Source organism: Cetorhinus maximus, chromosome 14 (assembly GCF_964194155.1).
Source record: "Cetorhinus maximus chromosome 14, sCetMax3.hap1.1, whole genome shotgun sequence".
NCBI classification, from domain to species: Eukaryota; Metazoa; Chordata; class Chondrichthyes; order Lamniformes; family Cetorhinidae; genus Cetorhinus; species Cetorhinus maximus.
The window spans coordinates 89,394,682-89,407,651 of record NC_135892.1 but is presented as its reverse complement, the minus strand read 5'-3'; the positions used below and the strand labels follow the sequence as shown (position 1 = coordinate 89,407,651).

The following is a 12,970-nucleotide window of genomic DNA, read 5'->3' as shown; positions in this document are numbered from 1 at the left end:
GAAATTTAATTTTTTTTTATTCATTCAATTGGCGTTGCTAGCTAGGCCAGTATTTATTGCTCATCCTTAATTGCCCTTGTTTAGAGGGCATTTAAGAGTCAACCACATTGCTGTGAGTCTTGAGACACACGTAGGCCAGATCAGGTAAGGGCGGCAGATGTCCTTCCCTAAAGGGCATTAGTGAATTAGATGGGCTTTTACAACAATCCAGATTCAATTTAAATTCCATATTTTTTTTATTGAATTCAAATTCCACAATCTGCCATGATGGGATTCGAACCCAGGTCCCTAGAGCATTACCCTGGGTCTCTGGACTACTAGTCTAGCGACAATACCACAATGTCATTGTCTCCCCTGCAATGGCATCAACCTTTTAACTGTACCCTATTGGGTGGAGCATCCAAGAGAGAAAGATTTGTTGAAAGAACATAGCTTCCACCTTCTGTAAAACACTCACCACTTTGAGCTATCTCAATGACACCAACGCCAGTATGAGGTGAAAGAACAAAGGGACCAAACTAAAAATCAGAAGGAAATAGTGAAGAAAAACTAAATAGTAGGACGTGTAAACCACTTTCAAAGCAACAAAGAAATTAACTTTTAAGAAAATGAATAGAGAGGAAAGGGTATGCATGAAAGAGAACAGGGAAGTATTCTCTTGGTAAATAAAATATTCTCTTCATGAGCATTATGAAAAATACTTTATATATCTTGTACTTAAGAGGAAATATGTTGATTAATTTTGACTTGAAAGGGATGTACACATACTCAACCAGAAAATATCTACTCCAGACTATCGGCGGGATTTTCCTCACTCGCCCGTCGTCGCGACCTTCCGGTCCCACCGCAAGTCAATGGACTTCTGGTTGGGGTGCCGCCTCACCCACAGCGGGTCCCACCCGTGACCGGGCCAGAAAATCCCGGCCAATGTTTCAAGCAGGTCTGTCTCCAGATAGATGGCATCCTTCCCGATGATGAATGCAAATCCCAGTGCACTCAAAGCCGGGTCAACGTTCAGCGCCAAGTGGTGAGAGATAGTTGGACTATTAAAAATGTTAATACACTCATACACGTTGATAGGTTCTTGTGAGTAACATCCTACTTTAAAGTCCCCAAAGTAATACCTGCGAAAAGTTTCAAGTGTGCCATATTTGTTAAACATAGCTTTGCTGTAGACAGCATGCTATATACATCCGGGACAGTTTAAAACATTTAACCGGATGAATCTGGTTGCAAAGTTGAATGCATTCTGCAGACAGAGGTAGTTTGATAATATGATTAGCTATAGGATGATAAGTGGCTGCTTTAGTGCTCTGCACCAAAACTTTGGTTGGTAAACACACCATCCTGTGCAGTAGGGAGACTGAGTACACGTGTCCCATATTCAATCCTTGGTCTGTGCAGAGCCAAATTTGTGTGTGTGAAGGGGTCTTAAGCACCTTGGGCTAGGGAAGTTAAACCAGCCATTATCAGCATTCATATACTCTTTCTAATGACTCCTTTTGGAAAGTATGTTTGCTTGAGTATTGGTGAGAACAGGATTGAGATTGGTCGTGATGCTCAGTGTTGTTGAATAGCCTGCTGGCACTCACTGTCATAGCTCGTATGAGGAATGGCCACTTGCACAATGTACTGGAGGGCAAGCAGTACCTCAGGAAGGAATCAAATTGCAGATGAGAGGAGATAAATGGAAACAAAAATTTAAATAAGCTAAGATAGGAATTTAATCAGTTGCCATCAGCAGCAGCAGTAGAACTGTACTCGAACACAATCTGTAACCTCATGGCTCGGCATATCTCCCACTCTACCACTACCATCAAACTGGCAGATCAACCCTGGTTCAAAGAAGAGTGCAGGATGGGCATGCCAGGTACAGCACCAGGCATACTTTAAAATGAGGTGTTAACCTGGTGAAGCTATAACACAGGACTACTTGCGTGCCAAACAGCATAAGCAGCAAGCGATAGACAGAGCTAAGTGATCCCACAACCAACGGATCAGATCTAAGCTCTGCAGTCCTGCCACATCCAGTCGTGAATGGTGGCAGACAGCTAAACAACTCACTGGAGGAGGTGGCTCCACAAATATCCTCATCCTCAATGATGGGGGAGCCCAGCACATCAGTGCAAAAGATAAGGCTGAAGCATTTGCTACAATATTCAGCCAGAAGTGCAGAGTGGATGATCCATCTCAGCCTCCTCCAGAGGTCCCCAGCATCACAGATGCCAGTCTTCAGCCAATTTGATTCACTCCGCGTGATATCAAGAAAAGGGTGAAGAGGCCCTGGATACTGCAATGGTTATGGGCCCTGACAATATCCCAGCAATACTACTGAACACTTGTGCTCCAGAACTTGCCACGCCCCTAGCCAAGCTGCTCCAGTACAGCTACAACATTGGCATTTACCCGACTTTGTGGAAAATTGCCCAGGTATGTCTTGTACACAAAAAGCAGGACAAATCCAACCCAGCCAAATACCGCCCCATCAGTCTACTCTCATTCATCAGTAAAGTAAGAGAAGGGGTCATCAACAGTGCTATCAAGCGGCACTTGCTTAGCAACAACCTGCTTGCTGACGCTCAGTTTGGGTTCCGCCAGGGCCACTCAACTCCTGACCTCATTGCAGCCTTGGTTAAAACATGGACAAAAGGGCCAAACTCCAGAGATGAGGCGAAAGTGACTGCCCTTGACATCAAGGCTGCATTTGACAGAGTGTGGCATCAAGCAGCCCGAGCAAAACTGGAGCCAATGGGAATCAGGGGGAAAACTCTCCACTGGTTGGAGTTGTACCTAACACTAAGGAAGATGGTTGTGGTTGTTGGAGGTCAGTCAACTTAGTTCCTGGACATCACCACAGGAATTCCTCAGGGTAGTGTCCTCAGCCCAACCATCTTCAGCTGCTTCATCAATGACCTTCCTTCCATCATAAGGTCAGAAGTGGGGATGTTTGCTGATGATTGCACGATGTTCAGCACCATTCGCGACTCCTCAGGTACTGAAGCAGTGCATGTCCAAACACAGCAAGACCTGGACAATATCCAGGCTTCGGCTGACAAGTGGCAAGTAACATTCGTGCCACACAAGTGTCAGGAAATGACCATCTCCAACAACAGGGAATCCAACCATCGCCCCTTGATATTCAATGGCATTACCATCGTTGAATCCCCCACTATCAACATCCTGAGGGGCTACCATTGACCAGAAACTGAACTGGACTAGCCATATAAGTACTGTGACTACAAGACAAGTCAGGGCTAGGAATTGTGCAACGAGTAACACACTTCCTGACTCCTCAAAGCCTGTCCACCAACTACAAGGCACAAGTCAGGAGTGTGATGGAATACTCCCCACTTGCCTTGATGAGTGCAGCTCCCACAACACACAAGAAGCTTGACACCGCACAGGACAAAGCAGCCCACTTGATTGGCACCACACCCACAAACACTCACTCCCTGCACAGTGGCAGCAGTTGTACCATCTAAAAGATGCACTGCAGGAATTCACCAAGTCTCCTTGGCAGCACCTTCCAAACCCATGACCACTATGATCTAGAAGGCCAAGGGCAGCAGATAGATGGGAACACCAGCACCTGGAAATTCCCCTCCAGGCCACTCACCATCCTGACTTGGAAATCACTGATCCTTCACTGTCGCTGGGTCAAAATCCTGGAACTCCCTTCCTAACAGCACTGTACCTACATCACATGGACTGCAGTGGTTCAAGAAGGAGCTCACCACCACCTTCTCAAGGACAACTAGGGATGGGCAATAAATGCTGACCCAGCCAGCATGAATGAATCCTATGAATGAATTTTAAAAAATTACAAGAAACATATTGATAAACTGAAATAGTATAAATTGAGAAAATAAATAACTGAACTTGTCAATTGTGCAGCCTGTGTAATATGACACAGTGTTTTAAAGTACTTCCATATAACAGAGCACACTATTCTGTCATATTTACAAAGGTTTTTTCACAAGGGTGAAAATATTGCCAAGTGTTTTGTAAACTAGTGAAGTAACTCTAACAATCATTGATGTGATTGTCTGTATAAGCTTCATGAGATCTTAATAAAACTTCAGCAACATTGACTTGAAATATGGTCTTCTTTTCCAACTACTAATTGGATGGGGAACGCTCTGCTGTTGCATTATTGCTTCCTTCTCGGAGATAATCGCTAATTACTTAATCTTTTCTCCAGTTGAGAAAAAAACATGACAGGTTGTAATCTAGGTGGCATTTATGGACCTCTACCTTTCAGCCATGCCTATATTATACCTGCCTCCTCCTCAATACAAGCATCTCAGACCCAAGCTCATTTTACAACTAATATTTTCATCAGGTTATTTTTCCAGCTCCATTATTATGCTGCCACTGATTTGCCAGTGTATAAATGCATACTGTCTAATGTTGTGAATGTTGAAGTTTTCTCCAGTCGCTATCAATAGAGTACACTTATAATTAGTTTCCACTTGGAAATACCAATAGGTTTCAAACACAGGCTCTTTCTTTCAAAGCCAGACAGCCTCGTTTCCAACCAAACTGGTTTGTATCTTAAAATGAGAGCCTTGAGATTTTTTTCTGAAATCTCCCTCTCATTAATCAGTGTTATCCCTCCCATTTTAGTCATCCTTAAGATAAAACCTACACACTGCAAAGAAGAATCACCATGTAAACCATGTAGGGATTTTTAAAAACTCTTATCACGCTTAGCAGATAGATACAAATGAATGGGTCTTTCTTGAAAGGGATGAACCATATTTTTGTGATAAAGCTTTATTTACATGGGAAACAATCTTCTACATAGAAGGTTATCAGATAAATCTTTACTATTGCTACTTGCACAATACATGGTATTTTCCAAGTGCTTTAACTGTAAATGTCACTTGCGCTAAAAATATAGCTTAAAAACCCAGATATTGCATTGCCTTAACAGAAACAATACACCAATGGGACCCGCAGAAAGTGGGACAATTGCACCCACCTGCCTGTTGAAGGCCAATTGCAGGGACAGGTATAAAGCAATCCGATGATCATCAGAATCCAAGCTGTGTGCTCTAAAATAAGGGGACACAAAATCATTAAAAATTATGATGCTAAATGAAAAATATGACAAGGTAAAAATATAGAAACTCAATACAAGGGGAAACAGTAAATCAAGCTTAGACTTTCACTCTTGCATTCTTGCTCTCTGTTGGAACACCACTGATGGGGTCTTTCATTCAATGAGGAAGGGAACTCCTGAAGTGGCCTCAAAGGTAAATACCTGTATTAAGTTGTACAGACCTGAAAGATAGGGATTTGTTCTTTTTTGTTTTGAGATCCCCAATTTATACTCTGCTAGCCACTTTGAGTCGAGCGAGCCAAGAGATGTAAAATCATAACATAAAGCTTAAAAAAAAGACATGCTGTCAAAGATTTACATCCTGTACTTATCAGGACAGGAAGTAGAATGCCAAATTTCAAAGAGATCAACAATCGATACTGCATGTGAAAAGGGTGCTGACTGATTGGCAAGTCAATTCCAATTGGTCAAAGCATTGCCAACCAGAATGCACCAAGGAACTATTGTCCCTCATGCTTTAATTCAAAATGTTTCATTCAAAAGAGGCACAATGCCGGACATATTTCTTTTGCCTTTAGAGGGCAGATTCCCCGGATATGAATATATGTAGCTTCTAGCAAGCACAAGTAGGCCACAATTGGACAACACTTGCTGAACAATCCCAAATATACTAAGAATTACACTAACAACCAATTTAAGATTATCAGTTGGGCTCACAATGTGGCTTGCTTACAGAATGTGGCTCACGTACAAACAAATTGACTGCTTGTATTAATAGAATCGGGCTAGAAACAGGAGTCAAGCATACTAGTCAGCGTACAGAACAGATTAGTTATTGTTTTATTTTTCCCTTTGATCACCTGTTTCCCATTCTATCTATGACTTTTCAAATTTGATTTGATATTTTCTGACCTGTCATTTTCATCAGTGGCTGATATTGCCATGTTGATTGTAGGGAAAATTAGGTTCCCTGGAATTGTTCAATGGAACAGGTGAAGAAACCACAAGACACATGGAATAAGTTTTCGATGGAGCATTATTATTAGCATTTTACTTACATGAGGCAATTAACCACAGATATTTTGCTACTCTGCTCTATAGAGCATGACTGGTATTATAATCCAGAAATCTTTTGTTCTTCTAAAGTAATCACATGAATATGAAAAATGATTTGTATGAAATTAAAATTGGGTCTGTATTTTGATAAAACATCTGTGTGTTTAATTGCTTCTCAAACCTATTGAATTGTCAGAAGTTGTGAAATTCTGAAAATCAGTGTTTTTCTAAAAAAAAGTATACCATCTAATTAACATTCTAACTTCTTCATTCTCTGGGTTTTGGAGCTCAACATATCATAATTAGCATAAAGTTTCTGTAACTTGTCCTCACAATTTAACCTTTTAAGCCCTCATGAAGTTTTAGTACCCTTTCAAGACTAATATATCCTTGTTGAAGTATGGTGCCCAGAACTGAAAGCAACATTCCAGATGGGGTTTGACCAAGGCTCATAACTTCCTGACTTTCGTATTCCAACTCCCATTTCATTAGTTTTTTTGATTACTCTTTGTACCTAGCTTTTAGTGATTTCTGTACCTGCACACACATCTGCTTGTTCCTCCACAGTTTTTAGTCTTCTGTCATTAAGGAAACAGTTCAATTTATCTTTGTTGGATCCAAAGTTGATTACTTCTCCACTCTGAACAGCTTTTGTCACAGTTTTTCCCACTTACTTACTCTATGCCCCTTTGTAACTCGTTTGCTCTCCACTACACAACTTGCCTCCCAATAGCTCACCAGCCAACCAGGTTCACTAGTGGAGCCTTAAGCAGTAGACCTATCACTGGTGGTTCTGGCTAGGTGGACAAGTTGTGGGATGTTCACCAGTGGCCTGTGCTGGTAGTCTATATTATTTTAGCTGGTTAAGCTCCAGCATCGCTCCTGCGCAAGGTGGAGGATTTCTAAGCATCAACTTTTGCCAGTCTGTGTTACCGTACTCCAGTATGAGGAAAGTGGGGTATGGTCTACAGTGTCTCAAGGCTCTTTTTCATGGTGATGGATTTCAATATGTATTCGACCCTCAGCTGACCAAGAGTAAAGAAATCTGTGTTATTAGTGCAAATTAAAATCCAATCCTGTAGGCGCTGAATACTCATCTTGCTGCCCTCTTTGTAAATGCTGACACAATTACAAAGGGCATTGAGCAAGAACTTTATGAATTGAGCAGAGCCACCCAACCAACACTGTAAAATGATTGCTGGCAACGAGAGAGCTTCACATCATCTCAGTACATCCCAAAAAGTCAATATTGACTTGACTTTATCATCAGAAATCAAGTGGCCTGTGAATCATTTCCAGGAAAATTGCATGTTTGGAAACAAACCACAATCCTATTATGTGGTCCCTATAATCACAGGTTTATAATCATGTTAAATGGTTTACAATGGTAAAATAAAGATAGAAACTGGCATACTACAAATAGAATTTCTTAAATGTGGACTTAGATGCTCGTAAGCCAAATAATTATAGAAGTGCAAAAGAATTCTTATGCCAAATCATTGCCATCTTTTGAAGCATTTGTGTGATGAACTGTAACAGAACCCTTGTATCAATGAGGTGTAAAATATCTACAATGTTTGAATCAAGTTTCATCCTGCACCTCATGTAAATGCTTCTTTTTTGTTCAAACTAAGTAAATTGGTGTGTACGTATGTGGGACTAATCCTCCTCCCCAATCTCTCCCAGAGTTTCTCTAACTGCGTTATAACACTATAGTCCTCAACCCCTGCAAATGCAATTTATTGACTTTGCTAACCACTATCGCCACTTAAAGATTGCATTTCCTACAATGTAACAGTGACTACACTAGTTCTAAGTTGGCTGTAAAGCGCCTTGAGACATCCAGAGATCATGAAAGAGACAATGTAATACAAGTCGTATTTTTACTGCATTTGACCTTGACTTCCCATATGCAATGCCATAGGAGATCAACTGACAGTCTAATGTTAACAAAGGGCCTGATTTTAACTCGATGGCCTGGATTTTCATTCCTGAAGCTGGTGCAGAGTGTCAGGAAATCTCCCAGCTCACTGCCCCGCCTCGAGAGAAAGTGCCCTAAATGGCAGGATCTTCACTCTGGGGAGACAGGTGCAGGATTGAATTGGGCCCACCACCTTAGGACAGAGATTGGAGGTGGTCACATGGGCTGTCAAAAAAAAATCTGTACTTGCAGTTTCAATAGCCATATGTTGACATAATGCCTAAGTGCTATCATTATTGTATTACTACTGCTTGACTGCTTCCACAGTTAAAAGGCTTGCTTCAGTTCTGTTGAGCATTAAGACCTCTAGGCCTCACCCCTCACACCCCATACCCACACATGCCAACTCATGCCAACCCAAGCCCCCCCAACTGACCCCCATGGTTTCTTATAGCCCTTATGCCAACTTAGTGCCAATTCATGCCAACCATCCCATGGCCCCTTATAGCCTTAATGCAAACCTAGTGCTGACTTGTACCAACTTATGAACATCCACCACCCTCATGGGCCCTATGCAAACTTAGTGCTGACTCATCCCAACCCATGCCCCCCCACCCACCATACTTTGCCCTTAATCTCCATGCCAACTCACCCAGTATCCACCAGGTGCAGGTCTCAGGAGCCATGCTGAGATTTAATAAAATAAAGGTCTAAATGTCTATTACAGGCTTCACTATATATAAAACACTCATTCATGAAAGCCCATTCAATACATTTAACTCCCACAAGTACTTAATCCCTTATAAAAAACAAACATTTGTATTTCTAACCTCACATCAAAGACAGCAAACCCTTTCATAACCACTTGGGGCAGTCAATCAAACTGTGAACTGACAGCCCCCTTCCTCCCCCAATTGTGATAACGATAGGTTGTGGAAGTAGTAATAATGCAATAAAGGCGGCAATGATAAAACTGCAAGTACAGATTTTTTCAACTCTCAGGCATAGGCAAGCTGATTTTTTTAAATTATTACAGGGCTGGGGATTTAAATAACTTGACAGCTCCACAGACTTTACCCACCCTTTTTCAAGCATTTACATCTACTCTAAAAATTTGTATCTTTCACACTGCAGAATATGGCCCTCACTCCAGCAAAAATGAGGTCTGTTTGAACTCAGCGTTAAGTTCAAATGGCCCTGCTGAGTTCAGGCTTCCCCCACGCGTGAGTCCCCATTCCCTCCCCGTTCTGACGCAAGTAGAAACTGTCATAAATGCAGGCTGGACTTCCGGATCCTGGTTCCCAATGCCATTTTGGATATGCCAAATCTAGACCTGTGTAAGCACAAATCCAGCCCAAACTGTCAAGTATACCGTGTTAGTTCCTGCACAGTTTTAATTTTGATAGTGGAACACTGAAGAGGTGTCAGTTAGTATCCAGTATTAATATAGGTCGTACAATCTCTACGAATTGTCACAATGATATATAAACACAGGCTTACAGCATAGTTGTGCTGCATATCAGCACTCTCTCATTGTGCTGCGAAAAATGCAGTATAATTAGTTTATCTGTAATATACTTAGAACAATTCACAGTAGCTTGTGTATTGATAAACCACCTGGAAAATGCAGTCTCGTGCTGTATTTGTATCGGTTCATGCAGCTCGACAGACTGTCTTTAAACTTAAAAACTTTTAATGACAGAAACTAGCAATGGAGTAGCTCCAGCACTTATCTGTTTTAAGAATTTTGCCAACAGTTGGGGACTAATGAGCAGAGGTCTTCTTTGGCTCATTGCAGAAAATAATGCATCAAATTTACGCCAGTGTTCAGTCATTGGTTCTGATAGCTTAATATGAATGAAATGTGAGTGTTCAGAGTTGACGTAACTTAGCTAGATCCTGAGGGGCCTTGACTGGGTGGACGTGAAGAGGGTGTTTCCTCTTGTGGAAAAATCTAGAACTAGGGGTCACTGTTTAAAAATAAGAGGTCGCCCATTTAAAACAGAGATGAGGTGAAATTTTTTCACTCAAAGGGTCGCAAGACTTTGGAGCTTTTCCTGAAAAGGCGGTGGAAGCAGAGTCTTTGAATATTTTTAAGGCAGAGGTGGATAGATTCTTGGTAAGCAAGGGGGCGATAGGTTATCTGGGATAGGTGGGATGCAGATTTCAAGTTACTATCAGATCAGCCATGATCTTACTAAATGGCGCAGCAGGATCAAGGGGCTGAATGGCCTACTCTTGCTCCTTGATCATATGTTTGTATGTTCGTATATTCTGATCCTTAGTATATACTGCCAGCAATGCACTATTTCAACTCTCAATTCTAGTTTATTCTAAAATAATATCAAACATAATCTTACCTTTTGAGAGCTTCCAATGCTTTCTTGTGGAGTTTATCTCGGGTGCTCCTTAATGTAGCTGCACAGTAACGACACAGAGGTTAGAATGATTCATCAGCTTCAAAACAAAGAAAATTCTGTGAACAATGACAATGCCCTATTGAGCAAGAGATATTTGCTCTTCTTTTATCATCTTTTATTAAACTCAATAACACAGTTACTGCATAAAGCTGCTCAGTTGGTAACATTCTCTGAATCACAAGGTTCTGGGTTCAAGTCCCATTCCAGAGCTTGAGCACAAAAATCAAGGCTGGCACTCCAGTGCAGCACGAGGGAGAGTTGCAGCATTGGAGGTTCTGTCTTTCGGGTAAGACATTAGAACATGAGACATGAGAACAGGCCGCGTTCTGGTGTATGTAAAAGATCCCATGGTACTATTTCGAAGAAGAGCAGAGGAGTTATCCCTGGTGTCTTGGCCAATACTTAACCCTTAATCAGAATCACAAAACAAATTGGCCTGAATTTTCAGCTCGGTGGGCGGGCACGATTAGCGGGCCCGGGAGTGGTTGGGAAACAGACCGCCGATTAATGGCCAGTCAGCGTGAAGCGCGCGCTGAAAAGCTCAGTGCTGCCAGGGTAGGGGCGGGAGGAGGGTGGGCGATAACATTTCCACAGGCGCGGGCGAGCATTGAGAGAAAGCTCCCTGAAGGCAGAGAGCTGCCTCAGGGAGCTGCAGACTTGAAAACCATGAAATAAAATTTTGAAGATCAGGAAAAAAATGTCCATGCATCACCTGAACACATAGATGATAAAAATGCTGTCCACAGATTTTTATTTTTATTTTAGTTAATAACGGAAACCTCATTCTGCCCTTGGATTGTCCTATAAATGCAACTTGTGTTCTGGTCACCACTGACTTCCCCAACTCTTCAGGGGCTTACTAAAGGGACCAGGTAAGATATGCAAACGAGAAAGGTCCCAGAGTCAATTCCCAACCATTATCAGATGTTAACGAGGGTTGTACTAATGGGACTACAATTCACTTTGGTGCCCCTAGATTAGAAAAGAGAAAAAAAAAGCCAGATGTCCTGCGCCTGATCGCTTTCCAGCAACCACTTCTGAAGCGTTCATTAGTGAGACAGCAGATGAGGGTAGAATCAGATTTGGCTGAAATATGATTTATGATCAAATGGCCCAGCACTATTCATTATTTCTGCACATGTACGAATATTGGCCTATTCGACAAGATACCAATGGACAGGAGGGAAGCAGAGAAATATGAAAAGGATTTTTTAAAAATAACAATGATGAAGTAATTAATTTTCCCCCTGGCAGGACCCCCAACTAGATTCAAATTAGTGAACAATAAAAATGGTAGTGAATTAAATTTCCTTTCCATTAAAAATATCTGATCATCTGCAATCTGATCTCCTTTGACTCAATGAATGCACTGCAAATTCCACAAACAAAGGGATAGGCCATTATCCAAATACAGAAATATTTTTGCCAATTTGCAGTTGCCATACTAAACAAGAGGGTTTCCCAGGGCCACATTACACGTGATGCATCTTAGATTAGTTCTTTAGAATATGGCAGCACCATTAGACACTGACACACTAAGGAAAATACATCCACAAAGATATACTCCACATTAGAGAATGAAACCTGGAAAAAATATTCTGAGCAATCAAAATCAGGAAGATTTGTTGGTTGAAATGAGCTGCATACTGCGGCCTCCACAAAATACATCCCTCTCTTTGTCTGCATTTTGGAATGTCCAAAGTTGTGAAAGGTACGATATGAATACAGTCTTTGTTTGATCAGAAATGTATATTAAAGCCAGCCAAATCAGTTAATTGGGTAATGTTTCTTGTAATGTAATATTACTCCAACTTTTATTAATTCACAAGTCATGGGCATCGCACGTAATGCCAGCATTTATTGTCCATCACTAATTACCCTCGAAAAGGTGGTGGTGTGGTTTGCTAGGCCATTTCAAGGGCAGTTAAGAATCAACTACATTGCTGTGCATCAGGAGTCACATATTTTAAAATTCTCATCCTTGTTTTCAAATTCTCCATGGTCTCACCTCACCCTATCCTTACCTCCCTACCCCACCCCTAATCTCCTCCAAACCCCGCAACCCACCAATCTAATTCTGGCCTCTTAAGTATCTCCAATTTGAATTGCTCCATTATTTGTGGCTATACCTTCAGTTGCCTAGACCCCAAGTTCTGGAATACCTCCCTACAACTCTCCACCTCTCTATCTCACTTTCCTCCTATAAGGCATTCCTTCAAAACTCCCTCTTTGACCAAGCTTTTGATCATCTGAACTAATATATCTTTATGTGCCTCAGAGTCATACTTTGTTTTATAATGCTCCCGTGAAGCGCCTTGGGACATTTCATTAACTTAAAGGCACTACATATATATTAGTTGTTGTTGTGGTATAGACCAGACCAGGCAAGGGTCGCAGATTTCCTTTCCTAAATGACATTATTGACCAGTTGTGCTTTTACGATAATTAAACTTCCCAACTGTTGTGGTGGGATGTGAAGCCAGCAGATCAGGAGCCTGGGAAGGTTGA

General features: G+C 41.5%; 1 protein-coding gene across 5 annotated transcripts in view; it reads right to left on the bottom strand.

The window, feature by feature from the left end:
• Positions 1 to 12,970, bottom strand: part of LOC144689807 (tetratricopeptide repeat protein 7A-like) — a 324,990-nt gene that overhangs the window by 165,607 nt on the left and 146,413 nt on the right. For all 5 annotated transcript variants that reach the window (XM_078557204.1, XM_078557205.1, XM_078557206.1 and 2 more), the window contains 2 exons: positions 10,403 to 10,460; positions 4,985 to 5,057 (listed from right to left, as the gene is read on the bottom strand). In XM_078557204.1, the coding sequence (XP_078413330.1) occupies positions 4,985 to 5,057; positions 10,403 to 10,460 (131 nt within the window). The remainder of the gene's footprint in view (positions 1 to 4,984; positions 5,058 to 10,402; positions 10,461 to 12,970) is intronic.